A 27400-nucleotide genomic window follows, 5' to 3' on the forward strand; every position below is an offset into this window, starting at 1 on the left:
CAGGGCAGGGCCTCTCTTCCCCATGTTTGCAAAATCCCTTCCCTTGGGTGAGGTCCCCTTTCTATGTCTAGTGGGTGTTCCCAATGTCTCATATGGAACTGAGATGCGTCTCTCTCTCTCTCTCTCTCTTTCTAGGATGTCAGGTACATGGCGTTGTCTCTCTCCAGGTGTGAGACGAGGCCGTTCCAGCCGCCAGAGGAGATTTCTCCTGAACTGGATTTGGGAATCTGTCATTTCGCCCAGAAAACTGTTGCTCTAGTGAAGACTCTGAGGAAGTTCAAAGGTGCTGAGAAGGGATCTTGACGGGGAAATTGGGATGAGCCTCTGATACAGCAGGAGAAGGGAGATGGGAGGTGCTCTGGCAAGCTGGGTCATAATTAGATGATGGATCATTTGAGTGAAAGATGGAAAATAGAGAAACTGAGTGGGAGTAACAGGTGCCCTGGTGCCAGCACACCTCGTATTAATTCATGATTCACTAAAAGTCACAACACTGAGCCCCAAATTTAGCAAAAATGCCTAATTTTTCATCCCTCCCAACTTGGAAAGCCCATGGGGCCAGAGAAACAGGGATGCTGCTTTGGCTGGATCTTGAGACTCCCCTAGCCTATGCCAAGATCTGCACAGAGCTCTGCATCCATGGACTAGGAGAGTCACAAACTGCCCCCTGCAGTCCTCGGCCAGTTCAGGGTGAATCTGGCCCATTGATCCAACCCTGTCCCAGCTCCAGTTTTCACCTTGTATAATGACTGCATTACAGTGTGTGCCAGTCTGTGGAGGCCAAGGGCCCCATTGTGCTGAGCTCCGTAGAGATGCTGAGTTAACAGAGGGGCTTACAATGGTGAGACCTGACCCTGCAAACTGTTACCATCCCATTCCTGTCAAAGGCACCTGTCAGGGCTGGTCCCCACTCTGGTACTCTGAGTAAAGAAGATGGAGACCCACAAGAGACCTTCCCTCTATAGGCTCTACGTACAAGAATTCATCAGAGTCGCAGATTCACTGACTTTTTTAGGGAGTAGCTGCCACCACCAAGTGAAATAAAAGAAAAAAACCCTTTCTTCTTGATCCCAGGCAGAAAGCACTTGGACTGCTTCCAAAGGGAAGCTCTTTACCACCAAAGAGCTTGAAAACAAAGAGAAAACAACGGCAGTCTCTGGCAGCTGACCTCTCAGTCTGAGGCATGCAGACACACACACACAGACCCAGACCAACGACCTGTGTCTTTCCAGGACACAAGAATCAAATCATCACCTTACAAAAAGGTGATTTTATTAACAAAACAAAAAAGGTATATGCAAGTCAAATTTCAGCACTGTATCCCATTAGTTCTTCTGCCCCCTGTCAACAGCCTTGTGAGCTACCTGAGTTTAATCCTTTAGTCACCGAGTGCTGGCCATCACAGCGCCAAAGTGGGTAAAATTACTTTTATGCTAAAGTCTTTGCAGGATCTGGGTCTAGGGTCTGACAAAAGCCAACAGGTGGATGAGAGAAAGCAGCTGGTGTCTGGAGGGGGGGAAGGAAGGATGAGAGGAAAATAAATCTCTTACAATTGCATCTCCCCTAGGTTGGGTATGAGACCTAAAGGCTTTTGGCTGCATTGCTGGGAGATTCCTGAATGAGAGAGAAAAAGGAAGGTTTCAGATCAGTTTATGTTTATATTGAAAACCTGTGTGCGCCCTTGTGCCCCTCTGTCAAAATTCAAACCAGGCTAGGTCAGGTCAAACTGGGGATACTCTTATAAATCCGAAAGCATGAAATCTCGTCTCTTTCTCCTTTTCCCCCACCAGACACTCTGCCCTCTGTACTGGAGACACAAAGAGGGGAGTCCCTAGTAGTGCACAGACAAGGTAAGATTGCACATGGTCACAACTTAAAGTGACGAGAAAAATCCTTTGAAACCATCTTCACGAGATTATGGATAAATTTAAAAATTAAAGCAATAAAAACAGCCCCACAAATAACAAAAAAACAGGACTATGTAGCACTTTAAAGACTAACAAGATGGTTTATTAGGTGATGAGCTTTCGTGGGCCAGACCCACTTCCTCAGGGGCTGGGGGCACAAGGATAGAGGGAGTCAGGGGGCTAGGCTGGACTTCAGTGACCTAGGCCTGGGATGTGAGTGGGCCATCCCTCTCCATCCCTCTGTATTGCCTCTGCCAGGACCCCACTGTCTTGAGATCTCTAGGGAGTCTTTCAGTCTCTGCAGGGGAGAACACATCCTACGTGGGCCCTGAGCAAGGTGTGTGTGGGGAGTCTGGCTCCAAGCTCCTGGAAGGGGCCAGGCCTTGGGCAGAAGAGGTAGAGCTAGTGGAAGCCAGGTCTCAGACCACACTCCCCCCAGTCCTCAGAGCTGCCTGTAGCATGTCACAGGGTGCTTTGGTGGCAACCGGGAACTCCAGGCCCTTTTGAATCCAATGGCCTGGGAGGATGCAGTGGCAGCATTACTGGGCCACAGATCTGGCAGGCAGATGCCTGACTCCCACAGACTGTCACAGCCCTCGCAGCTGGCTGATGGTGTGGGATGATGTAAGTTGTTACGAGTTAGAGCACAGAGGGAGCTGGAGAAGCAAAGCCCATTGGGGAGTGGGGAGAGGCTGAAAAATGATGCAACACAAGGGTGTTTATTTTCCTTCTGCACCAGGGCATTCACTGCCCAGTTCAAGGTGACAGGCCTAGGTCACCAGGGTGAGCATTGAGCACACAGGGCAATGGCACTGTTGAGCCTTCTGCTCAACTCTGCACCTCTCTCCATGGAAAAGTTCCAGGATGAGATGACACGTGTTGTGGAGGACATGGTCTTCAAAAGGAAAAGCGGCGAGGAGTCCTGTGGTACCTTATAGACTAACCGAAGTCCTATAAGGTGCCACAGGACTCCTCTCCGCTTTTGCAGGTTCAGACTAACATGGCTACCCCTCTGATACTCTCAAAAGGAAGTGTAGCCTTGAGGGTACAAGACATCAGAAGGACAATATTGGTGCCTTTTCAAATATAAGAACAGCCATATTGGTCCATCTAGCCCAGTATCCTGTCTGCTGACAGTGGCCAGTGCCAGATACCTCAAAGACTATGTCTAGACTACAAAGATAATTCAGAAAAAGAAACACAATTTGCAGTATGCAAATTGCATATCTTTTTCCGATTTACTTCTAAAACAGGCTTTTCTGAAATTTGGCTCGTCTGCAAATTTTCAAAAAAAAGTGTCTTTTGGAACATCCTTTCTTCCTCGTAAATTGAGGTGTACAGAGATGACGACAAAACATGTCCACTTTTCTGATAATTTCTTCGTAAAAGCAGACATGTTCCTTGGACACGGCAGAGCTTTTCCGGGATCCTGCAGGTATCCAAGAAAAGACCTAAAGTCTGGACGTACCCAGAGGGAGTGAACATAGTTGATAATTGTTGGCCTCCTTCTCTAAGCAGAACCCAGGGGCACAAAAGTCTCCCCTGAGAACAGTGATGAGAAGCCTGCAGCCCACGGGCATGTGCAGCCCATCAGAGCAATATGAGTGCAGCTGCCAGGCCTCGTGCTGGTGTTGTTCAACCACAGGCCCCACGCCTGCAGCTTCCAGTGGCTAAGGTTCCCTGTTCCCGGCCAATGGGAGCTGAGGGAAGTGGCAGCAGGCACAGCCCCTTTGCTTTCTGTAGTTACATCGATCTATGCCCGTAAAGCTTTGTAAGTGACAGTATTGACTGCCAGTAAATCATTATTTATTGCTTCTCATTGGCTGACAGCCCCCCCCCACCACACACACACACACACACACACACACACACACACACACACACTAATTCCTTACAACTGTGAACATCTGAATAGAGACAATTTTTAAATGAAAGCTTCAAACCCACCACTTGAGGGAATTGTTTAAATCCATCAACATTTACAAAATGCTTCCCAACAAACATCTCTCCAGCCTGTGAGTCTCTGGGAGAGATTTCTGCCAAGCCTGATCCCACCTCACTGGCCAGAGCTCCCCTGACAGAGGAGACCCTTGTTCACAGTCGCGTTCCCACCTGAGACAGGAAGGGAGCGCCTGGTGCTGGGACAATGGGGCAACCAGCAATGGGTGCAGAACTTTAGGATGCACAGGGGGACCTTTCATGAGCTCTGCACCTGGCTCACCCCTGCACTCCGGAAGCAGGACACCCACCTGAGCCCCACCATTCCCGTTGAGAAGAGGGTTGTGATTGCCCTGTGGAAACTGGCCATCCCAGACAGCTACCTCTCCATGGCAAACCAGTTTGGGGTGGGCAGGTCCATCATCAGCACAGTCGTCTGGCAGGTAAGGCCCTCCGTGGATCATGGGCTCGTCCTGCGAGAGGGAAGGGGCCAGACTGGGTGGGGGGAGGCTGTAGAGGCAGGGGGAAGCCCCGCACCCAGGGGGTCATGCTGTCCCTTCTGCACACAGCCCCGCTGGTGGTGGTGGGGAAATCCTGGGGAGCAGAGGGTCCTGTCCTGCGTGGGGGAAGGGGCCAGGAAAGAAAAGTTGAGCACACCCCAGGGGCCCATGTATGCACTGTGTCTCATTTCATGCTCCCATGTGCTTCTCTGCATGTCGTCCATGCCATCAATGACGTACTGCTCCAGAGGGTCATCTGCCCCCGTGAAGTGAACACCACCATTGTCGGCTTCGCCAGCCTTGAGTTCCCAAATTGTGGGGGAGCCATAGACAGGACCTACATCCCCATCTGGGCGCCAGAGCACTGAATGGCCCGGTTCATAAACCGGAAGGGCTACAGCTCCGTGGTGCTCCAGGCGCTCGTGGACTACTAGGGCTGGTTCCAGGACATATACGTGGGGTGGTCCGGCCGGGCCCATGACGCTCGTATCCTCAGGCACTCAGGCCTGTGCTACAGGCTAGAGATGGACACCTACTTCCCCCAGGGGGAATTCACCATTGGGGATGTCAGGATGCCAGTCTGCATCTTGGGGGATGTGACCTACCCCGATGGCCTGGCTGATGCGGCCATACACCGGCCAACTAGACCACAGCCAGGCCACCTTCAACGCCTACCTGGACCGGGCCCGCAACCCCGTGGAGTGCGCCTTTGGGTGTCTGAAGGCATGGTTCAGGTGCCTCCTGACCCGCCTGTAGATGTGCGTGCAGCACATCCCGAAGGTCATCTTGGCATATTATTGAGGGGAAGGGGGAGGCCTTCCTCCTGGGATGGATGGCAAGTGAGGGCCAGGCCTACCAGCAGCCCCAAACGGCCGCCACCCGGCAGACCAACCGCCACGGGGTGCGGGTCCGGGAAGCCCTCTGGGTGATGCTGGACCAGGCCCCACAATAGGCTGCCCCTACACCTCTGACCGCATGCACCCGTGCCCCCACTTCCCACTCCCATCACCACCCCTTCCTACCACCCTTCCCTCACCTCCCAATAAATAAAATGCACTTGCTTTATATAAGGCATTTTTATTTACATGGGGAAGGGGGTGCACTGTGGGGAGGGAGGAGGAGGGGGCCCTGAACTGGGAGGAGGGGGCCCTGAACTGGGAAGGCCTCATGGGTGTGAGGGGAGGCCTCTCCCACCCCCACGGGTGCAGGGTCGCCTCTGCCCCTCATGCCGGGTCGAGACAGACTGCACCAGGAGGTGCTGATGTTGGGGGGCTGCAGGACGGGGCATGGGCATGTCGGGGGCCTCAGGACAGGGCACAGGCACATCAGGGGGCAAAGTGGGGGGAGGACTGGGCACGTCAGGAGGGAAGAAGGGGGGTGGACTGGGCAAGGCAGAGGGGACAACAGGAGGGGGTCTGGCCATGGTGTGCTGCAGTACAGGGTCCATGCGCTCCGCAATGGTGCTCAGGAGAGTTTATGTGCGGTCACAGTGCTCAATGTACCCACTCCCGCCACTCCTCGTTGGCACATATTTTGTTTGTGAGCGAGCCTTCCATGCGCTCAATGGCATAGACGTGGCAGCAGAGAAGGTGGTAGCGGTCTCGGGTGCGCTGCAATGGGCCCTGGCTCCTTGGTGCCAGCAGGATAGGGCTGGAAGGCCCTTCGCTGGCAGGAGGTCCCACTGCAGATGAAGCAGATGAGAGCAAGATGGTCAGTGACCCCTGCCCCATGGTGTTCCAGGCGCCCTGTGCTCTCCTCATGCCACCGCACATGCCACAATGCCTGGGGACAGGTAAGACTGGTGGGGGGGGGGGATTCCCCTAGGGGCAGCGGGAGGGCCTGAGGTGGGCCAGGGGATCCTGAGAGGGCCACATGTGGTGGTGGGGGGGCCTGTTGTGCCTTCCCCTGGGGCAGCTACTGTGTCCCATAGGTGGCCATGGATTAGTGCTGTGTGTAGTCCCCTTGGGCTGCATGGTGTCTGCCCTGCACCCTTGCAGCTGGGCTGCTCCCAGCTGGACCTTCCCTGCTCCTCCAGGCTGGGTGTGCATGGCCCCTGGGGTCCCAGGCATGTGCTGGGGCTGGCAGCCGTGTTCGTGTGCCACTTGGTCCGGCTGCACAAGGTTGTACATGCTGTGTGCCGCTGTGCAGCATCCGGCCAGGCTGTGCAATGTGCTGCACCCTCTCCCCCATCCCATGGCCCCCTACCTCCTGCACACTTGTGAGTGGCAGCTGCGACACTCACCAGATGATCCCTCACCAATCTCTGAGGAGGCCTGGGACACATGGTGGCTGCTGTGCTGGGCTGGTGGGCTCTGGCTGCCGTCCTCCTCCTCCTGCTCCTCGGTGGACCGGTTGCCCTCCTCATCTTCCTCCGCGTCTGTTGGCTGGACCACTGGGGTGGCCAGGGCTGAGTCCACCATGGCCTCCAGGGTCTCAGCCCACTTGTTGGCCAGGATACTGCGCAGGCGGTGGTAGTGGGGGCAAGCAGTGGCTCCGCCACCCCCACTTTCGCTGGCCCGCACGTAGCTGAGCTGCAAGTCTTTCACCTTGACCCAGACCTGTTCCAGGGACCGGGCTGGGTGTCCCTGTGTGGCCAGCACGTGGGCCATGCAGGCAAATATGTCCGCAATTTGCCTCTTGGATTTGGGATTACAGAGGGCCTCCTCCTCATTCCAGAGGTCTAGGAGGGCCTGGACCTTGACATTGCCCCAGCATGTAGCCCACTGCTTGGTGAGCCTGTGGGCCTGCTGGGTGCTCTGGGGTGGCTCCTGGGTGGGGCCTGAGGGACCTGGCTGTTGCTCAGCAGCGGCCATTGCTCCCTTTGGCAGCTCCAAGGGCTGCACGTGGCACACGGCTCCGCTGGCTGCCTGTGCCTTTAAGGGGAGGCTGGCTACAGGGAACCAGCAAATGGTGACAGGGTATATGGAAGGTCGGAGAGGACACCTGTGTATTTTTCCTGGAGGCCAGTTCTTACACAAGAAACCCCTGCCACGCGTCCACACCGCCCTCTTGCGCAAGAGAGCTTACACCTGATAGCAAACAGCGTAGCTCTTACGCAAGGAGCTGTCTCTTATCACGCCGTACTATAAATTTCCTTACGCAAGAGCTGGTGGGCAGTGTAGACATTCTGCGGATTCTTGCACAAGAATGGCCATACTTGCGCAATAGCCCGCAGTGTAAACATAGTCCAGGAGTGGGAGAAACTAAAACTCTGCTTTATTTGCAAAGAAGGAACAAAAAGAGACTCCTGTCTCCACCCAGCTCAGCCTGGCACTTTGTACCCCCAACCCAAACACCCCCCAGAGAGCAGCATTCAAACTTGGGTGGCTGAAAACTAGAGAGAATCCCCGAGACAATGGTTCCTAAACTTTTTTATACTGGCAAATCCATTCACAAGCTTTTGGCAGACCAAAAACATTTGCATATTCATTGTGCAAATAATGAATATGCAAATATGGGAATAAAATGTAGCTTGTCTGCCAAACCACTCACCGGCTGACCCCATCTTGTCACTGCACATCCTTCTACCTCCAACCCCAGAACCCTCTGACCTCGTCTAGCCAACTCTGGTACTCTGTGTATCTGTATTATTAAACCTGCCAAACCCATCATCTGATACCCCCTATATCCCACTATCTCACAAGTCTGTCTTGCCAAGATGGTCACCCCAGTGCCATCTCCTCCTTCCTAACACCCCTTGCTGCCAAATTCCTTTTGTCAACCTCCTCTGTCTTGTTTGGCGCCTGTACTGCATCCGCTGTCACCACCAATCCTGGCACGCTGCATCCCCATCAACCCCTGACTTAAAATTGACAACCTCCCATTTCCCCAGATCCTGCCCACCACTCCCAGTGCTCCCTGATCCTGCCCCACTGCCCCTTGCTCCACAAACTCCATGACTGCCTGTTGTGCCAAACCCTGATCCTGCCTCACTGACCCTGCAACTGCCCGTTCCACAAGCTCTGAGGCCCCCTGCCCTGCTCAGACACTCTGAGATCTGCTGCCCCCAAGCTGTGCCACACCTAGCTCCATACAGACCCACTGCAACCCACCCCCTTGCCCTTTGACTTCTAACCACTACCCTCCCTCAGCCTAAGTCCTCCCCATTTAACCCTTAGCTCCAACCCAGCCCCTTGCTTCCCAGTGCCTAACACCCTTTGACCCCTCCAACCCTATGCCTTGTGCCCTTTGACCCTTTAAACCCTACCACCTATGCCAACCCCCTTTTGCCCTATGACTTCACCATACCCTCACCCAACACTCCTTAGCCCCGCCCCCACCCCCATACTCCCCAGAGCGAGGTTGTCCTCTCTAGGGAGCATTGCCATTACTGTCACGCGAGTACAGGAAGCAGCCATTGGCTGTGTGCCCCCTTCCTCCCCAAGTGTGTCTTGCACTCCCATGGGTAGACATGGGTGAGAGCACAGAGCCTCAACTGGGCTGCCATCTTACCTGGATAGGAGGGGGCGGGAGGGAGGGAGGTGCCTTCTGCTCCACGTCCTCCTGCTGCCACCTCAGCCCCTGCACCGTGGCCAGACAAAATCAGCCATCATGGCCGTTGGAACTGAAGCCGGCTGATTTTTAGCAACTAAGGTGGGGGGGGAGGGGAGTGACACCCCCCCCCCCAGAACTGCAGCAAATAGCCAGCTTCAGGTCTGGCAGCTGCCACAGCTTGGCAGCCAGCGGTTTGTTGCCTGGCACGGGTTCATGGACCAGCAGCTGGGAACTGCTGCTTTACACATTAACTCGGTGGCTCTTAACCTCTTTAGCACTGTTATACCTTAAAACTTAACCAATAAACTACCCCTTCTTCCTTTTTAAATAGCAATAAACAAAAAGAAAATTACGATTAATCATTTTTATTGTATTTTGTAATCTCATACATGTTGAACAAAATTTAACAGCTACTGTATTTTAAACGTATTACCACCTGAAATATGAGAAATTATACCTTGAGGGATAATTACCCCCCAGATTAAGAACCACTGCACAACCTAATGAAATCTGAGAGGTTTCTGCCCAGGGGATTTGCTGATGAAGCTGTGTTGATTCTCTGATGTCTAGTGAGGTGCTTCCAAAGCTTTTCCCACAGTCAAGGCATTTATATGGCCTCTCTTGTGTGGGTTCTCTCCTGGGCAGTGAGGGCTGATCACTGAGTGAAATCTTTCCCTTACTATGGTGTCTCTCCCTTGTGTGCACTCGCTGATGTCTAATAAGTTTTGAGGTCAAGTATCAGAGGGGTAGCCGTGTTAGTCTGAATCTGCAAAAGCGACAAGGAGTCCTGTGGCACCTTAAGATTTGAGGGTTGCCTGAAGCTTTTCCCACAGTCAAGGCATCTATATGGTCTTTCTCCTGTGTGCAGCCTCTGATGGATAATAAGTGTGAACTCTGACTGAAGCTTTTCCCACAGTCAAAGCAATTATATGGTTTCTCTCCTGTGTGAATTCTCTCATGGGCAGTAAGACCTGATCGTATAATGAAACCTTTCCCACACTCATGGCATTTATATGGTCTTTCTCCTGTGTGGGTTCTCTCATGGACAGTAAAGGCGGATCGTATAATGAAACCTTTCCCACACTCATGGCATTTATAGGATTTCTTTCCCACATGGATAATCTCAATATGGGATGACAGTTCACACAAATTTTTTCTACACTTGGAGAGTCTTTCTCCTGTATGCCCTCTTTGGGGCAGAATAAGGCATGATTTCTCATTCAATCTTTTCCCAGGGTCTGAGCATTCATGGGGTTTCTTTCCATTGCAATTTGTCTGCTGGGCTGGAGTTTCCTTGAGATCCTTGGATCCTCCCCCACATTCAATGGATTCCTCCTCTTTCCCGCTTGGATTGTTCTCCAGCTGCCTCGCTGCCCTGTGTTGATTTCTCTGTTCTACACACTGGGAAAAATCCCCTTCAGCTTTTTCCAGAAATATTCCCTGTGATTCTACAGTTCCAGGACCATCCTGCTGTTGATTCTCCTCATTATTCTCCCTAACTGTCTTATCACCTGCTGGAAGAGAAAGAATCCAGGTAGGAGTGTCTGTGCTAGAGAAAAAAAATGACCGGGGAATGGCAAACAGAAAGCACAACTCAATAAAAGATCAGGAGACTGAGACATTTGATTCTGCCTCCACATCCCACCCAAACACTCCCAGGGAAAAAGAAGTTACCCTGTGAAGTAACGATTGTTCTTCGAGATGTGCCCCGTGGGTGCTCCACTCTAGGTGTCGGGTCTCGTCCCGGCACCGCGGCTCGGAGACTTTTCATAGCCGTGCTCCGCCGGCTCGCGCATGTGTGGTTCACCAGGATAGTGTTCACGCCTTTGATCACCCGCGCGCAAGCCGGCAACCGTCAGTTCCTCTCATCCGCTCATCTGAAAGAAACATTAAGAAGAAATTTCCGGAGCGGGGAGGAAGGGCGGGTCGTGGAGCACCCATGGGGCACATCTCGAAGAACAATCGTTACTTCACAGGGTGAGTAACTTCTTTTTCTTCTTTGAGTGGCCCCGTGGATGCTCCACTCTAGGTGACTCTGGAGCAGTACACAGAGCAGAATTAAAGCGCTCCGGAATCAAGACTATCAGCACGATTCAGTACTGCTGTAGCCACAGAAAAATCTGAAGTAAACTGTTTGGCTATAGCGTAGTGCTTCATAAAAGTCGCATACGAAGACCATGTTGCCGCTCTGCAAATGTCACAAAAGGACACTCCACTGAGAGAGGCTGTAGTAGCAGCAACTGCCCTAGTTGAATGAGCTTTGGGGCGAGAGGGGAGAGGCTTCCCTCGCAGCGAATGACACATGGATATACATAAAACTATGAGCTTAGAAATACGCTGAGAAGTTAAAGGCTGTCCTTTTGAGTGACTCGCCACTGACACCAACAAACGGTCTGTTTTCCTAAAACCCCGTGTTCTGTCAATGTAAAACACCAACGCTCTTCTCACATCCAAGGTATGTAGGTGTGCTGCTTGCGTTGAGGTATGGGGTTTTGGGAAGAAGCATGGTAAAATCACCGGTTCGTTTATGTGGAATTCAGAAGACACCTCCGGGATGAACGCTGGATGGGTCCTCAACGTTACCGATTCTTTCGAAAAGACTGTATAGGGCGGCAAGGCCATCAAAGCTGCTATCTCACTCACTCTGCAAGCTGAAGTGAGGGCTAGAAGAAAAACCAGCTTGACCGTAAGTAAGTGTAATGTTATTGTTGTAAAGGGCTCGAAAGGGGGACGAGTCAAAGTTTGTAGGAACAGATCCAAGTTCCATGATGGAGGGGGAGGCCTCTGTGGGGGATGGAGATTCGAGAGCCCCTTCAGAAATCTTTTTGTAGTGGGGTGAGCAAACAAGAAAATATTGTCATCTCCATGATGGAATGCATTAATTGCTGCCAAGTGCACCCGTAGCGATGCAATTGCCAAGCCATTGTCATGTAGTTGCAAGAGGTAATCCAATATACAAGGTAAGGGTATGTCTACACTACAAAGTTAGTTCGAACTAACGGACGTTAGTTCGAACTAACTTTAATAGGTGCTACACTAGCGCTCCGCTAGTTCGAATTTGAATCGAACTAGCGGAGCGCTTAGTTCGAACTAGGTAAACCTCATTTTACGAGGACTAACGCCTAGTTCGAACTAGCTAGTTCGAACTAAGGGCTGTGTAGCCCTTTAGTTCGAACTAGTGGGAGGCTAGCCCTCCCCAGGTTTCCCTGGTGGCCACTCTGGCCAACACCAGGGAAACTCTATGCCCCCCTCCCGGCCCCGGACCCCTTAAAGGGGCACGGGCTGGCTACGGTGCCCGTGCCAGGTGCAAGCCTGCCAGCACCCAGCTAGCAGACCCTGCACCTGGCACGGCACAGAGCCACCGACCCGATGCCCCCCAGCCCACCCCCTCTTGCCGGGACCAGGCTGGCGGCTCCCGGGAGTTTGCCCTGGACCGCAAGAGGCGGGCACCTTCCTGGGCTAGTGCGGACATCGTGGACCTCGTCCACGATCTCCGCACTAGGCACAGGAAAGTGGCCGTCTAGGGCAGGAGAGCTGCCAGCCTGGCCACCCAGGACCAGGTGTGCATGAAAATCAAGGGGGTCCACTGAGACCCCCGACACTGAGCCCTGAGCTTACAATGGCCGTCCTGGGTCAGACCAAAGGTCCATCTAGCCCAGTAGCCTGTCTGCCAACAGCGGCCAACCCTAGGGACCCTGGAGGGGATGGACCGAAGACAATGACCAAGCCATTTGTCTCGTGCCATCCCTCTCCAGCCTTCCACAAACTTTGGGCAGGGACACCACTCCTACCCTCTGGCTAATAGGACTCCATGGCCCCAACCTCCATGACTTGATCTCACTTCCCTTTAAACTCTGTTCTAGTTGTAGCCTTCACAGCCTCCTGCAGCAAGGAGTTCCACAGGTTAACTATTTGCTTTGGCAAGAACAACAACTTTCTCTTACTAGTTTGAAGCCTGCTACCCATTCCTTTCCTTTGGTGTCCTCTAGTCCTTCTTTATGGGAACTCAGGAAGAACTTTTCTGAATGCACCCTCTCCACCCAACCCCTTCTTTTAGAGACCTCTATCCTGTCCCCTCTCCGTCTCCTCTTTTCTAAGCTGAACAGTCCCAGTCTCTGTAGCCTTTCTTCATCTGGGACCTGTTCCCAACCCCTGATCATGTTAGTTGCCCTCCCCTCTCCCAGCCTTTCTCTTCCCCTCTCCCACCTCCTTTTCCCAGTCCCCCCCCAGTTTTGTTCAATAAAGACAGAGTCAATGTTGGAAGAAACGTTATCTTTATTTTGTACATCAATAAGAAGGGGGGCTAGGGAAGGGTAAGTGGAAGGAGGTGAGGGAGGAATGGGGTACGAGCCCCCGATGGGGAGGACTGGGCTGGCTCTGCGGGCTTCTGGGGGTGGAAGCTCTCCTGCAGCCCCCCAATTACTCCCTCTCCCCAGATGGCAGCCTGCGGCAAGTGCAGCCGGGCTGATGGCCGAGTGGTGTGATGTGCCCAGTGTGGGCACTCAGGGCACTCCAAGCCAGAACTTCTTTGCAAGCGGGGCACCCCTTAGAACTGTGTGTCCGGGGTGGGGGTCGGGACCCTTTAAGCGCAGCCCTCGGCTAGCCTGAGACAGCATCTCCATGCTCTAAGTCCTCCTTTTATGCCCTGCCGGCACTGCTTCCGGCCATCCTTAAGCCCTGTCCAGAGTCCACTCAATGTGGACTTACTAGTTCGAACTAGCAAAACGCTAGTTCGAACTAGTTTTTAGTTCTAGATGCGTTAGTTCGAACTAGCTTAGTTCGAATTAACTAATTCGAACTAAGTTAGTTCGAACTAGCGCTGTAGTGTAGACGTACCCTAAGGGTGCAAAACGTGAGTCCATGTTATTGTCCGCACACCATGCTTGGAACTTTGCCCACTTAGCTGTGTAAGCAGTTCGAGTAGATTGTTTCCGACTATGCATCAACACTTGTTTGACTCGCTGAGAGCAGGATTGCTCGGAGTCGGTAAACCAGCCAGGATCCACGCAGTGAGGTGTAGGTCCTCTGGACGCGGATGACTGAGGGATCCGTTGTCCTGGGTCAACAGATTCGGAAGAGAAGGCGGAGGATATGGCGCTTTCACTGACATCTGGTGGAGTATTGAGAACCAAGGCTGACGAGCCCATGCCGGCACTAGAAGGATTACTTGGGCTTTGTCTACATTGATCTTTTCGAGAACTCTGGGAATTAATACTACCGGTGGGAAAGCGTACAGTAATGACGTCCCCCAATGGAGAAGGAAGGCGTCCCCCAGCGAATGGCGTCCTATCCCAGCTCTCGAACAATAATTGGGACATTTCAAATTGAGTTCTGTCGCAAACAGATCTATCGTCGGAAATCCCCATCGAGCGAAGATATTATTCAGTACGTCCGTGCGAATCTCCCACTCGTGGTTGTGTGGAAAACGTCTGCTGAGAGAGTCCGCTATTAAGTTGTTGGCACCCGGCAGGTAGGAAGCTGTTAGAACAGTGTTGTTGGTAATACACCAATTCCATAAACGGATACTCTCTGCGCAAAGAGAACGGGATCGGGCACCTCCTTGCTTGTTTATATAAAACATAGTCGCCATGTTGTCCGTTAAAATCCTGGTCGTTGTATTTTGAATGCGTGACTGAAAATGCTTGCACGCATGCCGCACCGCTCTCAACTTGAGCACATTGATGTGCAATAGCATTTATCTTACCGACCAACGTCCCTGGACCATGAGATTGCCCATGTGAGCTCCCCAACCTATGGGGGAGGCATCTGTAGTTATTTGTGTAGTAGGTTGAGGACGATGAAATGGAACACCTGTGAGAAGATTGGTTGGGTTGGTCCACCACTGCAGGGATTCCCGGACATACTGCGGCACCACTAGCGGCCTGTGAACACTGTGCTTTGACGGGATGTAAACCGTGGCTAACCAGTGCTGGAGGCAACGAAAACGTAACCTTGCGTTGCACACTACGATGGTGGCAGCAGCCATATGCCCCAACAGCTGTAGACAGACACATGTGGGAATTGTTGGAGCATGGACCACCGTGTGTACCAATTCCTTGATTAATATAAAACGTTCCATCGGTAAATACACGCGTGCCATAGTTGAATCGAGGCGCGCACCTATGAACATGAGATTTTGGGATGGAACTAGTGTTGACTTTTTCAAGTTTATGAGAAGGCCCAGGGTAGCAAATTCGTCGGATACTGTCCGAACCATATGACATGTTTCCATATAGGTCGTACCCCTGAGAAGACAAGTAGGGGAATATTGTTACCCCTAGTCTGAGTAGGTGGGCCGCGACCACTGCTAACATCTTGGTGAAAACCTGGGAGCACATGCCAGGCCGAATGATAGAACCCTGTACTGGTAATGCTTGCTCCCCAATTGGAAACGAAGGAAACGTCTGTGTGCCACGTGAATTTCTACGTGGAAATAAGCGTCCTGCAAGTCGAGGACTGCAAACCAATCCTTTTTGTTCAATGATGGAAGAATGGTTGATAAAGTTACCATCTTGAAACGCTGCTTTCGAAGGTGCCGGTTTAGTCTTCGAAAGTCCAGGATGGGTCTCCATCCTCCCGACTTCTTTGGTGTGAGGAAATATCGGGAGTAAAAACCTTTTCCCCAAAACTGCTTGGGAACTCTCTCTATCGCCCCGATGGTGAGCAAACGTTGAACTTCTTGCTCCAACAGTTTCTCGTGAGAGAGGTCCCTGAAGAGGGACGGGGAGGGAGGAGTGGTAGGAGGAATAGAGAGAAAAGGGATGGAGAGACCGGATTGAACTACCTCTAGCACCCATCTGTCTGTGGTGATCGTAGACCAGTAGTGGTAAAAAGAGCGTAGACGATGGTGAAAAAGATGATGAGTTTCCGTATTGACTATGGGCAATTGGTTTGCATCCTCGACAAGCAAGTCAAATCTATTGCTTAGTCGACTGCTGATTACCCGAACGGTTCTGCTGTGGTCGCTTGCATTGGGGGCGTTGTCTAGGATGCTGGTTGTCAAAAGGACGTGATTGCTGTCTAGGAAAATTGAAGTCATATCTCCGTTGGTAAGGGAAATAACATCTACGTTTGAAGGAAGGTGTGTACATCCCCAGTGTACGTAAAGTGGTGCGTGAGTCTTTTCCCGAGTGGAGGATCTCATCAGTGTTTGCTGCAAAAAGTTTAAGTTTGTCAAAGGGCAGATCCTCAACCTTGCTTTGCAACTCTTTCGGCGCCCCTGCTGACAAAAGCCAAGATGATCTCCTCATGGTGATACCAGTAGCAGCGGCCCGAGCTGCTGTGTCAGCCACATCCATAGCAATCTGAAGTGCAGCGCTACATGACGCGTACCCCTCCTGTACTATTGCTTTCAGGAGTGGTTTCTTAGTGTCTGGGAGATGGTGCAACAAATCTGCTAGTTTGGAGTAATTATCGAAATTATGGTTCGACAGATGGGCTGAGTAATTTGCAATGCGAAGTAAAAGTGTAGCTGAGTAATAGACTTTCCTCCCAAAAATATCCGATTTTTTATTGTCCTTGTCCGAAAGGGTATTTCTGTACTGTGTCGCCTTACCCCTACGTTGCGCTGCATCTACTACCAGTGAATTAGGTTGGGGGTGATTGAATAAAAAGTCCAACCCCTTTGCTGGAACAAAATATTTTCTATCAGCTTTTTTACTTGTAGGTGCAACCGATGTTGGGGTTTGCCATATCTCGTCCGCCACTTCCATAATCGCCTCATCGATTGACAATGCGACTTTCGCACATTGTTGTGGGCGGAGGTTCTTCAAAAGGCGATGTCTCTTAACAGGCACATTTGCTAGCTGTATGTCCTGCGTGTCTGCCACTCGTTTGAAGAGATCCTGAAAATGTTTCAGATCATCCGGTGGGGAGATTTCAACTGGGCAAATCGCTTCATCCGGGGAAGACAATGGGCTGTCCGCTGGGGAAGTTTCCGTCTTAGGGTCCTCCGTTTCCGATAACTGACTCTCCTCTGGTTCGGATTGGTCTAACCGGATTGTTGGGCTCTTAGTTGGAGAAGGTGAGTGTAGTGGTTGTGATCGATGAGGTAAGTATTCCGCTAATGGTGATTGGCAGATGTAAGAAGATCCCCTATGCGATGGTGGTGAATGGTGACGCTGGGGACGATCGTCATAACGTTCAGAGCGTGACAGAGAGGGGTATCGAGACGAACGTGCGCTACCATGCGGGATATAATAGACGCAGCACGGAGAGCACCTCACTGATCCGTACCTCGAGAGACGGGAGGGCGACCGGGATCGTGAATGGGACCGATGTGCATCTAAATACACCGCATCCCTATAATCGTACCGGCTGTACATAATCCGTGAGGGGGAAAAGTAGCCGTGATAGCGACTTCGCCTTCTTGGTGAAGCAGATGGGGAAAGAGACCTGTCCCTATGATGGGTCTTTGACAATGACTTCCTATATGTTGAAGTCTCATCCCTACCCCGAAGCACAGGGGAACCAGGCACCGAGTGAAGGTGAGATGGTGCCGGAGAGGTCAGCTGCTGCTGATCTGGTGTTGGTGCCGGCAGGGCACCCGGTGCCAGGGTTAGCAATGGTGCCGAGTCTGAGGCATTGACGAGTCCCGCCTCAGGTCTCAGTGCTGGAGGAGACGGTGCCGACGTCACCGCTGGGGCAGGCGAAACAGGCGCCGGTCCGCTGGGTGCTGCTGAAGCCGGTGCCGGGAGGCTGGTCAATTGCGGCACCGGCGCGTTCATCAATTTCAAGGAGCGCGCAGCTGAAGCCAGTGCTGGCTTGCTGGTCAGCTGTGGCGCCGCTCCTGATATTGGCGCTGAAGCCGCTCTGCCTCTGGATGGTGGGGGCTCCCTTATGCCAGCCCCAGCAAGGTGTCTGGACCCCCTGGGGGTCACTTTAGAAGCCACTGCCGGGGTTGAGACTGCCGCAGGGAGGGAGCGTGTCGGGGACGGCTTTGACGTTTTGGAGCCAGCAGGTCCCGGAGAAGCCGCTCTCCTCTTGTGCTGGGAGATTTTTGTGGCTGCTGGAGGGGTAGGGTCAGGCTGCAACGCCTTGCCAAACATAAGCAGCCTTATCTTCATCTCCCGCTCCCTCCGGGCTCTTGAAGTTAACTTACAGCAATGGGTGCACTTGTCAGGAACATGAGTCTCCCCCAGGCACCTAATATAAGTGTCATGGCCGTCAGCCGTTGGCATGGCTTCACAGCACACTGAACATTTCTTAAAACCAGTTGATCCTGGCATTGTCAGCAGAGTTACAGAAAAAAACTGATCCCTGTGCAACCCCGCTGTGGGTAGTCAATTTCACAATTTAGCGCTTCGCTGCAGCGCTTCTGAGTGAAAAACGGCTTTAAAGGAAATCTTTTCCTTTTTCTCCTTTTTTTTTTTAAACAAGAGAACACCTAACAAGTAACAGGAACACAGCTAACACGAAAACTTTAACTATTTACAGGTAGACAACTATCTAAAACCATGACTGAAGAAGAGATCAGGAAGCTCCGACCGCGACCTGAGGCGGTTGAGAGGAACTGACGGTTGCTGGCTCGCGCGTGGCTGATCAAAGGCGCAAACGCTATCCTGGTGAACCACGCATACGCGAGCTGGCAGAGCACGGCTATGAAAAGTCTCCAAGCCGCGGCGCCAGGACGGGACCTGACACCTAGAGTGGAGCACCCACGGGGCCACTCGAAGAAGAAGGAGACGTAGAGAGGAAATTCCTGACATCTAACAGGATGTATGGGGAGTTGTGAAAGGTATTTGCTAGGATGATACCTGCAGCCCTACCTGGGAGACATGGGGCAGAATTGAGGGCTCTCGCTCAAAGCTCATTTTTGGTAGTCCCAGCTTTACTCTGCACTCCCCAGAAGGTGTCTCTGTCAGTATCTTTATCACCTGTGCTGATACCTCTCAGAATCTCCATTTCTTTGGAGGTCAGGAGATCCGGGACCCACGGCTCTTCCCCTTGGTCCAACCGGGTGATCAGGTCAGGTTTGGGAATGGGGCACCCTGCAAAGGGGTGAAATCAGGCAAGCTGAAGGTACACGAAGTCTGAACTGAGTATGTGTCACAAGGAACATTCCCTGAGCACAATCTGATTCTATATGGGACTGTGGTAATTTAGACATCTTAAGAGCAGCAGATTCCTGGGGCAGATCAGGGTGGGGGATTTGACTAAGTTGGGATTGTATTTGCTGTTCACTTTAAGTGATATGTACTGGATTGCAGTAAAAGACAGTTACCTGTTTTCAACGTCCATTCCAATTCAGATATATGCATGTCATATGCATGAACATCAGAAACTTTTCCCTTAGCAGTTCCCGTGGGGTTGGCTGTGGAGATACCCCTAGAATGGCACCACTATATTGGTGCATATATACCACAATCGATCCTACCGGCCCTACGTTCCTGCTTGCCAGCTACTCCAACAGTGGGAAGGAAGGTGGGTATTGCAATGGACAAGAACAACACATCTCGACGAACACCAGTTATGAGAATAGGTAACTGTCTTTTCTTCTTTGAGTAATAGTTCAAATCAATTCCAATTCAGGTGACTACCAAGCTGCTACCCCATGGAGAGAGAGTCAGAGTCCAGAATCACAGACCAAAGTACTGCTCTACCAACTGCTGCATCCTCCCTGGAGGATTTATCAATTGACTGATGGGTTGTGAATGTACAAATCAAAGACCACGTGGCTGCTTTGCAGATTTTCTGCAAGGGGACCTGTGCCACAAAGGCTGCAGATGAAGCCTGGGCTCTGGTCAAGTGGGAGGAACCCCAGCTAGGTCATAGCAGATGCGTATGCACTGCACTATCCAGGTAGAGATGCACTGTGCATATGCTCTGCAACTACCAGGACAGTTGTGTGGATTTCCTAAATGACCTAGTGTGTTATATGTAGAAGGTAAAAGCCCTCCTTACCTACCTATCCACCCAATAGAACTGGAAGGGACTTTGAGAAGTCAATCAAGTCTGGTCCCCTGCACTCATGGCAGGACCAAGTACCATCCTGGACAGATTTGCCCCAGATCCCTAAATGGCCCCTTCAAGGATTGAACTCCCAATCCTGAGTTTAGCAGGCCAATGCTCAAACCCCTGAGCTATCCCCCCCAAATGTATATAATACCCTTTGTCTGTCACTAGTGAGGCTTAGGGGGGCGGGGGGAACAGAAGGAAGACCTCTTTTGACAGGTGGAATTGGGAGACCACTTTTGGTAGGAAGGCTAGGTGTAGACTAAGCTGCACTTAGTCCTTGTGGAAGACTTGTACAGTGGTTCTGAGGATAGGGCCATCAACTCAGACACTCGCCTCACTTACATGCCAGTTACCAGGAAAGCTATCTTCATAGACAGAGGCAGCAAAGAACACCGAGCCATCACATCAAAGAGTGGACCCAAAAGTTTACTGAATAGCAGGTTCATGTCCCAAGTGGGTACAGGTGGATGACAATATGGTTACAACCTCTCCAACCCCTTTCTTAACTGTGTCCCCATAGGGTGGCCCGATAGGGAATGCTGAGAGCAACCTCGATGAAAGGAGGATAACACTGCTAAGTGAACTTTGACTGAGGAGGGTGCAGCCCTGCAACTACAGATGCAACAAGTACCCCACCACTACCAGGATACACATTTGCCCTGGGACAAAACTCAATTCTTGCACCAGCTAGAAAACCTCTACCATTGGCCAAATATGCTGCTCTGGTAGAGAGCTTTCTACTACCCAAAAGGACCTCTTGTACGTGGGCCGAACATTGACGCTCTAACCAATCAAACCATCCAGCCTCCATGCTGCCAGATGGAGCGAGTGCAGATCCAGGTGCTTGAGGCATCCCTGATGCTGCAACAGAAGGTCCCAGTATAGGGGAAGGTCTACCGGGGTTTTCACTGACAAGCTGAGTAAGGTATAGAATCAATGTTGATGCATCCATGCTAGTGCCAACATGATTAGATGGGCCCCATCCCTCCAGGCTTTCATTAGGAACGGATGAACCAGGGGAATTGGGGGAAATGAATATGGAGTGGTGCCTCTCCCCAGTGGAGCAAAAAAGCATCTCCTATGGAACCCTGATAGTAATTCTAGAATGAACAAAAGGTGAGGCGTTTTCTGGGGTAGCAAACAGGTCTAGACAGGGAGTCCCACACACAGAAGATTGATTTTTATTATGTCTTTGCTACAGACCACTCGTGGACCATAAAGGTCCTGCTGAGGGCATCTGTCAACATGTTTTGTAGCCCTGGGAGATACTGGGGCATTGAGGTGAATTCTGTGTCACACACAGTAGTGCCATAGACTCTGCATCTCGTTGCATAGATGAGATGTATATAAAATATCATGGTTGTACTGTCTGTACACACTGGTATGCAACAGCCCTGCATCTGGGCCCAAAACACCGAGCATGCCAATCTGACTGCTCTCAGTTCCTCCACATTGATATGAAGACTCATGTCTGTAGGTGACGAGAATCCTTGCATCCTGAGGTCACGCAGGTAGGCTCCCCACTCCATATCCAATGCATCAGCTACCAAAGTCAGAGTGGGGGTCAGAGGGGCAAACTGTACTCCCTCTGATAGGGTACACTGTTCACCACCTGAGGGACTATCACCTTCTGGGAAATGGATACTACCATATCCTGGTTGTAACATGCAGGCACATACACCAAAACAAGCCACCCACCCCTGAAGGGGACTTAGATGTAGATGTGCATATCTAATCACATAACATGATGCCACATGGCCTAGAAGCCTGAAGCACATCTTTACGGTAGCGACTGGATACTGTGTGAGGGAATGTACAAGGTCCCAAATGCTCTGAGCCCTTGACTCTGGTAACAGTGCCTTCTCTTTTATTGAGTCTAATGTTGCCCCTATGAATTCTATCCTCTGCACCACACTCAACACCAACTTTTCCCTGTGAGGAGGATACCCAGCATTTCAAAGAGCTCCAGGGAGAAGTCAATGTAGCTCAGGAGCAGAGCCCTGGAAGGTGCTTTTATTAGCTATTCATCCAGGTAAGGGAATACCTCCACTTCCCTCTTTCAGAGGAAGACGGTTGCCACTACCATACATTTGGTAAAACACTCATGGGACTGAGGAAAGGAGAATGGTAGCACCACAAATTGGTAGTTTTGACCCACTATTGTAAATCTGAGGTAACACCTGTGATAAGGAAGGATGGAAGTGTGGAAATACACAGCCTTCACACTGTGGGCAGTGAACCAGTCTCCTGGATCCAGACAGGGAATTACAGTAGCTAGGGTGACCATCCTGAACTTTATTTTCCACATAAAGCAGTTGAGGTTCCTTCGATCTCGGATTGATCTTAGGCCATCCTTGGTTTTGGGATAAGGAAGTAATGGGAAAAAAATCCCTTGTCCCTGACTTCAAGGGACCTCTTGAATCGCACCTGCCTTGAGGAGTGATTCAAGCTCCTGATTTAGGAGATGCTTGTGGGAGGGGTCCCTGAAGAGAGACGGGGAAGAGGAATGGAGAGGCGGCAGAAAAGCAACTGCAGGGAATATATCCCACTCCAACCATACGACGAAACATTTGCTCATGCCTAGTAGTAGTGGGATGATCTGGCTAAGAAGTGGGGGAACAGATCTTGCAGGTCTGGTGCTCTGCTCTTGAAGGTACACTTGAAAGGCCTGAGTGTCTTGGAGGACTTATTCTGCTGCAATAAGATTCTCCTCCTGTTCTTGTTTCTATTGCAGCTGTGCTGTTGCACTAGGTGCTGTCTGGGTGCAAACCTGTGATAGGGAGGCTGAGGGCAGAAAGAGAGCCTTTGGGAGTCTGGGGTGTACATCCCCAGCGATCTCATAGTTGCTTGGGAGTCCTTGGCTACGTCTACACTATGATCCTCTTCTGCTTGAGGAAATGCAAATGGAGTGCTCATTTGCATATGTCCTGCTCTCATTTGCATTTCCTCCTCAGATCCCTTTTGCGCAAGAGGTTTTTGCGCAAGAAAGCACTGTGCACTAACTGCTCCTGGGTCCAGTGCTCAAAAGCCTGTTCTACAATGTATCACTGTAAACTAATAAACTTTCTGTTCTACCTGCTGGTTGAGAGTCAACAACTGGCTGCAGTTAGCAGTGCAGGGCCCAGTGACTCCCCACCCCTCAGTGGGGAGCTTGTCATGCCCTCACTAGGAATTTTAATGATCTGTTGACTTATAGGGGACTTGCTAAGACATACACAGCTCTGGTGTTCAACTCCTGCCTATTTCCAAGCCTGCAGAACCTGGACTCCCTCCCCACATATGAGCCAGTCCGAAGGAGGCAGGTGAACGGTGTGTGTAGGAAATAATGTAGGTAGGAGAGGACCCAGCTTCTGGCCCCTGAAAGCTGGAGAGATGGGGATGAATTAGCATGCCCCTTAGGTGTCTGACTCCCCTGTTCCCCAGAAGGGATCACGGTGATGAAAGTGTCTCTCACAAAGGGACTGTAGGCCCCACTCCCTGCACTCAAATTGACCAGATGCAGAAATGCCAGCCCCATGGCTTTATTAGCTGAGGGCACAGGAATTCTTACCCAGTGAGGCCACAGACTCTTAGTTCTCCTGCATGACATCCCTGCAGAGGGCTTGCTGTGCAGGGTCCAGCAGTACCCCCTGCCCTGCGGTGAAATACACAGCCACCTCCTCAAAGGTCACCGGCATCTGAAAAAAGACAGGGCCCCCCACTCAGCACCTGCAGCCCCAGCCACAACCTCATGAGTCACAAAGGAGGAGGCCAGAGCAGCAGAATCTCACCCTGCCCTTGCCCAGAGCTGCAGGAGGCATATGGAGCTGTCAGGACCAGTGGAGACTGGTCAGTTTTCCCAGCTCTGTCCGTGGGATGTTTCCTCTCAGAAATAGGAGAACGTTCACCCCCCTCCCAATAAGCCTGTTCAGACAATCAAACCCTAGGCTGAGCATGTCCGAACAGGTTTATCCCACCCTACCCCCTCCCTGCCCCATCCTGTGTATTTCCTGCCCCTTCTTCTCTACACTAGCCCTGCTCTCTGCAGCTCCCCACAAAATCCCCTACCTGAGCCAGCTCCACCGCAGCCATTTCCCTGCTGATCTGGGATGATCTGAAGCAAAGCAGGTATGTGAGTCTTCAGCCTGTCAGGATATGAGTGGCGACTGGGGAGGTTTCTAAAGGGGGTTTGGTCCATTTCACACCCCAGTTCCCCCACACTCTCTCCCTGCAGACAGACATGCTAGGCTCCACAATGCTGGGAAAACCCTCAGCTGAGTAATTACAACACTTCTGTAGCTAATGACTGGAAAATCGCTAATCTGATGCCAATATTTTAAATGGGGCTCTAGAGGTGATCCTGGCAATTACAGACTGGCAAGTCTAATGTCAGTACCATCAAACTAGTTGAAACGAAGTTGTCAGACACAGAGAAATGGTGGCGCTCTGGCCACTGTTGGAAGATAGGATTCTGGGCTAAATGGACCTTTGGTCTAACCGAGCATGGCCGTTCTTATGTTCTTAACACAGACTTGGCTCCTCCCACCAGGGCTGAGCCCATTAGGCATTTCTACTCCCTTTGGGAGTCTCTGAGAAAACACAATTTGCCACTCTGGGGATTCCCAAATATTGTCCCCAAGAGCAGTGCCTCCCCCCACCTCCCATCACATGGGGACTGGGAGGGGCAGTAACTTGCAATTATTATAATTTAAATATAGGCATTGCCATCATATTGACATACATTTCACAGTAGCTTTATATAAATGATCTCCATGGGAAATTAACCCTCACCACCACTGCTTGCATGATGCTTACATGAAGAGGAAAGGAGTCCGGGAGAGCTGGCAGGATTTTAAAGAAGGCTTTTTGAAGGCACAGGAAGAAGGCATCCTATGTGCAGCAAGAACAGTAAATATGGAAGGTGATCAGACTGGCTCACCAGGGAAATCCTTGGTGAGCTTAAACACAAAAAGGAAGCTTACAAGAAATGGAACTTGGACAGATGATTTGTCACATATGCTTAGCAGCTCTTTAAAATTAAGCTACAGCAAAAGCACAGACAGCTATGTTTAAGAGGAAGTAGTCTAACCACAGACTACATGAATTGTCTTTTAGCTGTTAAGAAGGAGTGTATTAGGAAATGTGTTGGGAAACATGATAATTTAGGATAAGCAGTAAAATTTATAAGAGTAAAAATTCTCATCTGAGTCTCTAGCTCTTCAGCAACACACCACATTTGGTGTAAGAAAAAATTTTCTTGAATCTACTTACAAGATCCTCAGCTAATTCGCTAGTCCTTAAGACAGTGGTCTCCAGCCTTTTTACACCCAAGATCACTTTTTAAATCTCAGAACAAGCGAAGATCTACCGCCCCACTCCTTCCTTGAAGCCCCGCCCTCTCTATTCTCCTCCTATCCATCACTTGCTATCCCCAGCCCTTACTTACACACTCTGATAAACAGTTTTTTTAAATTATACAATACATACAATTAAAATCACGTGTTTATAGTTATGAAATAAATGGTCTGTTTTTTATTCATGCTATTTAAATCTAAAATGAAGCATTTATAATTATACATTTGTGGGGACAGAGTACTGCGGCTGGGGACAGGGGAGAGGGAACAGGGTGCTGGGAGGGCAGAGGACAGAGTTCTGCAGCAGGGGACAGAGGGCCAATGGGGACAGAGTTTGGGGAGTGGGGACAGGAATTGGGACAGCGTTCTGTAGCTGGGGACAGGGAGTGGGGGCTGCGGTGCCAGTGGAGGCAGAGAATCCCCTGCTTCTCCCCCCCCCCCAGGGAAACCAGAGCATGCCTGCCCCGGGGCCAACCCCTCCCCCCCATGCAGGGAAGCCCCGCGCGCTTATCCCGGCACCAACCGCCCCACGCCGGGAAGCCCCAGGGCAAACTCCCCTCCCCCCCAAGCGCCTCCCGCAGGGCTGACTCACCCCTCCTGTGCGGTGCAGGGAGCCAATGCTCCCTCCCACAGTACACCCGGCCCGCAGAGCAGCTAGCGCACTTCTGGAATTGCTGGAAGTGGCGCTAAGCTGCGGGATTTCTGAAGCCAACACTACCTCCGTTTTCTCGAGGTAAGTAGTGGGGCTTCTGGGGGGTAGGAGGGAAATGGGGTCGGGGCGGACAGGATGCCTCGGGAGCGACTGCTTGATGCCTCGAGATCGACCAGTAGCTCACGATCAACCTGTTGGTGACCACGGCCTTAAGAGAAAAAATTTTTTTTGCATCTCAAATTAACTACAGAACTGAATATACAATGAGAGATCAGGCCATAAATACCCTGCAGTAACAACTGCGGGTACCTCATCATCTACCACTCATTCTGGAAACTGAACTCACGTGCTGCTCTCTGACAACAAGAGGCAGGAGGTCCATACCAAGGCAGGCATCGTTACAGCATTCGTTGTCCTCTACCTGGCAAGTAGAGAAATGCTGCTACACCTGATCGGATGAGTCAAAAAACTTAATAAGAGACTCTGAAAAACCTAACAAAAAGATTCTTAAAAAAAAAAAAGAATCAAGAAAAACAAAATAATCTTGATATCAAGATCAAGATTATAAAATCAAGGATCCTCATAGTTGCAGTTTAAAAAAAAATAATCTAGAAGAAATTAAAAAACCAGATAAGTTAGCTGACATCACTAAGTATCCTTGTAATCATGCTAGCAGAAACAATTTGCTTTTTGTATTCTTCTCTTATTATTTTCTTTTTAATTCTTAGCTGTTATCTTTTGACTCTGTTATTCATTAAGTGGCAACATCGATAAAGTTATGCTCATTGATTAAGACACAAATTGGTATTTGGTCTAAATTTATTGACAACTTACCAGGTAAGCAAGGGGGCAGACCAGAGTTCTGCACAGTCCTAGCGAACCCAAGGGAGGGGGGCAGTTTGCATAATCGTGACCACTCACGGCATAGCACACATCTGAGGACAGCAGTGGCATGTAGACACTGATGATGTGAGTCTGTCTTTTGGCAGGAAGAATTTTTTTTATATAAGAGCAATTATTTTGAACCCATCATCATTTATCTGCATTATTATTGTGCCATACGTGTCATGGCACTACTTATTTTCATATTAAAAGCTAATGCTCAAAAACATTTAAGTGCATAGTAGAACTGGATTTGATGACCTCTTGAGGGCCCTTTCAGCCTCCTGCTCTCACAGCAGGACCAAGCACTGCCTAGATTATCCCTGACAGGTGTCTATCCAACATGCTCTTAAATATCTCCAGTGATGGAGATTCCGCAACTGCCCTAGGCAATTTATTCCAGTGTTTAAGCACCCTGACAGGAAGTTGTTTTTTTTTTTACACTGTCCAACCTAAACCTCCCTTGCTGCAATTTAATCCCACTGCTTGTCCTATCAGAGGGCCAGGAGAACTATTTTTCTCCCTCCTTCTGGTAACGCCCTTTTAGATTTTAGAAAACAGCTATAATCTCCATTCTTAGTCTTCTCTTTTCTAAACTAAACAAGCCTAAACCTTTCAGTCTTCCCTCATTCCCCCCTCCCCCCCAAAAAAATCACTTCCATCCCCTGCTGCTGCTCTGTAGCCCCGGGTTTCCCCTCTGCCACTGGCTGGCAGGGCCCATATCCTGTTCTAAACCTC

At 50.8% G+C, this 27400-nt stretch overlaps 2 protein-coding genes across 5 annotated transcripts in view; one reads left to right on the plus strand and one right to left on the minus strand.

Annotated features, from left to right (window-relative positions):
- Positions 1-19262, plus strand: part of LOC112545673 (uncharacterized) — a 39794-nt gene extending 20532 nt beyond the window's left edge. The window contains exons 3-6 of one of the 4 annotated variants that reach the window (XR_016347340.1): positions 136-283; positions 1791-1850; positions 4148-4288; positions 4594-5473. The gene's annotated coding sequence lies outside the window, so the exon portion shown is untranslated. Of the gene's footprint in view, positions 1-135; positions 284-1790; positions 4289-4593; positions 6132-18274 lie in introns of those variants that run through there. The other 3 variants (XR_016347339.1, XR_016347342.1, XR_016347341.1) reach the window with 3 other exon arrangements.
- On the minus strand, positions 8641-26947 carry LOC149522246 (zinc finger protein 77-like). Its single transcript, XM_089771210.1, is given in 3 exon segments — positions 8641-9727; positions 9730-10350; positions 23346-26947. Coding segments are annotated over 3 exon segments (921 nt in total). The 5' UTR covers positions 23473-26947; the 3' UTR covers positions 8641-9554.
- Between the last annotated feature and the right edge of the window lie 453 nt (positions 26948-27400).

The sequence above is a fragment of the Pelodiscus sinensis genome, chromosome 19 (assembly GCF_052426305.1).
Source record: "Pelodiscus sinensis isolate ZL-2025 chromosome 19, ASM5242630v1, whole genome shotgun sequence".
Taxonomy (NCBI): domain Eukaryota; kingdom Metazoa; phylum Chordata; order Testudines; family Trionychidae; genus Pelodiscus; species Pelodiscus sinensis.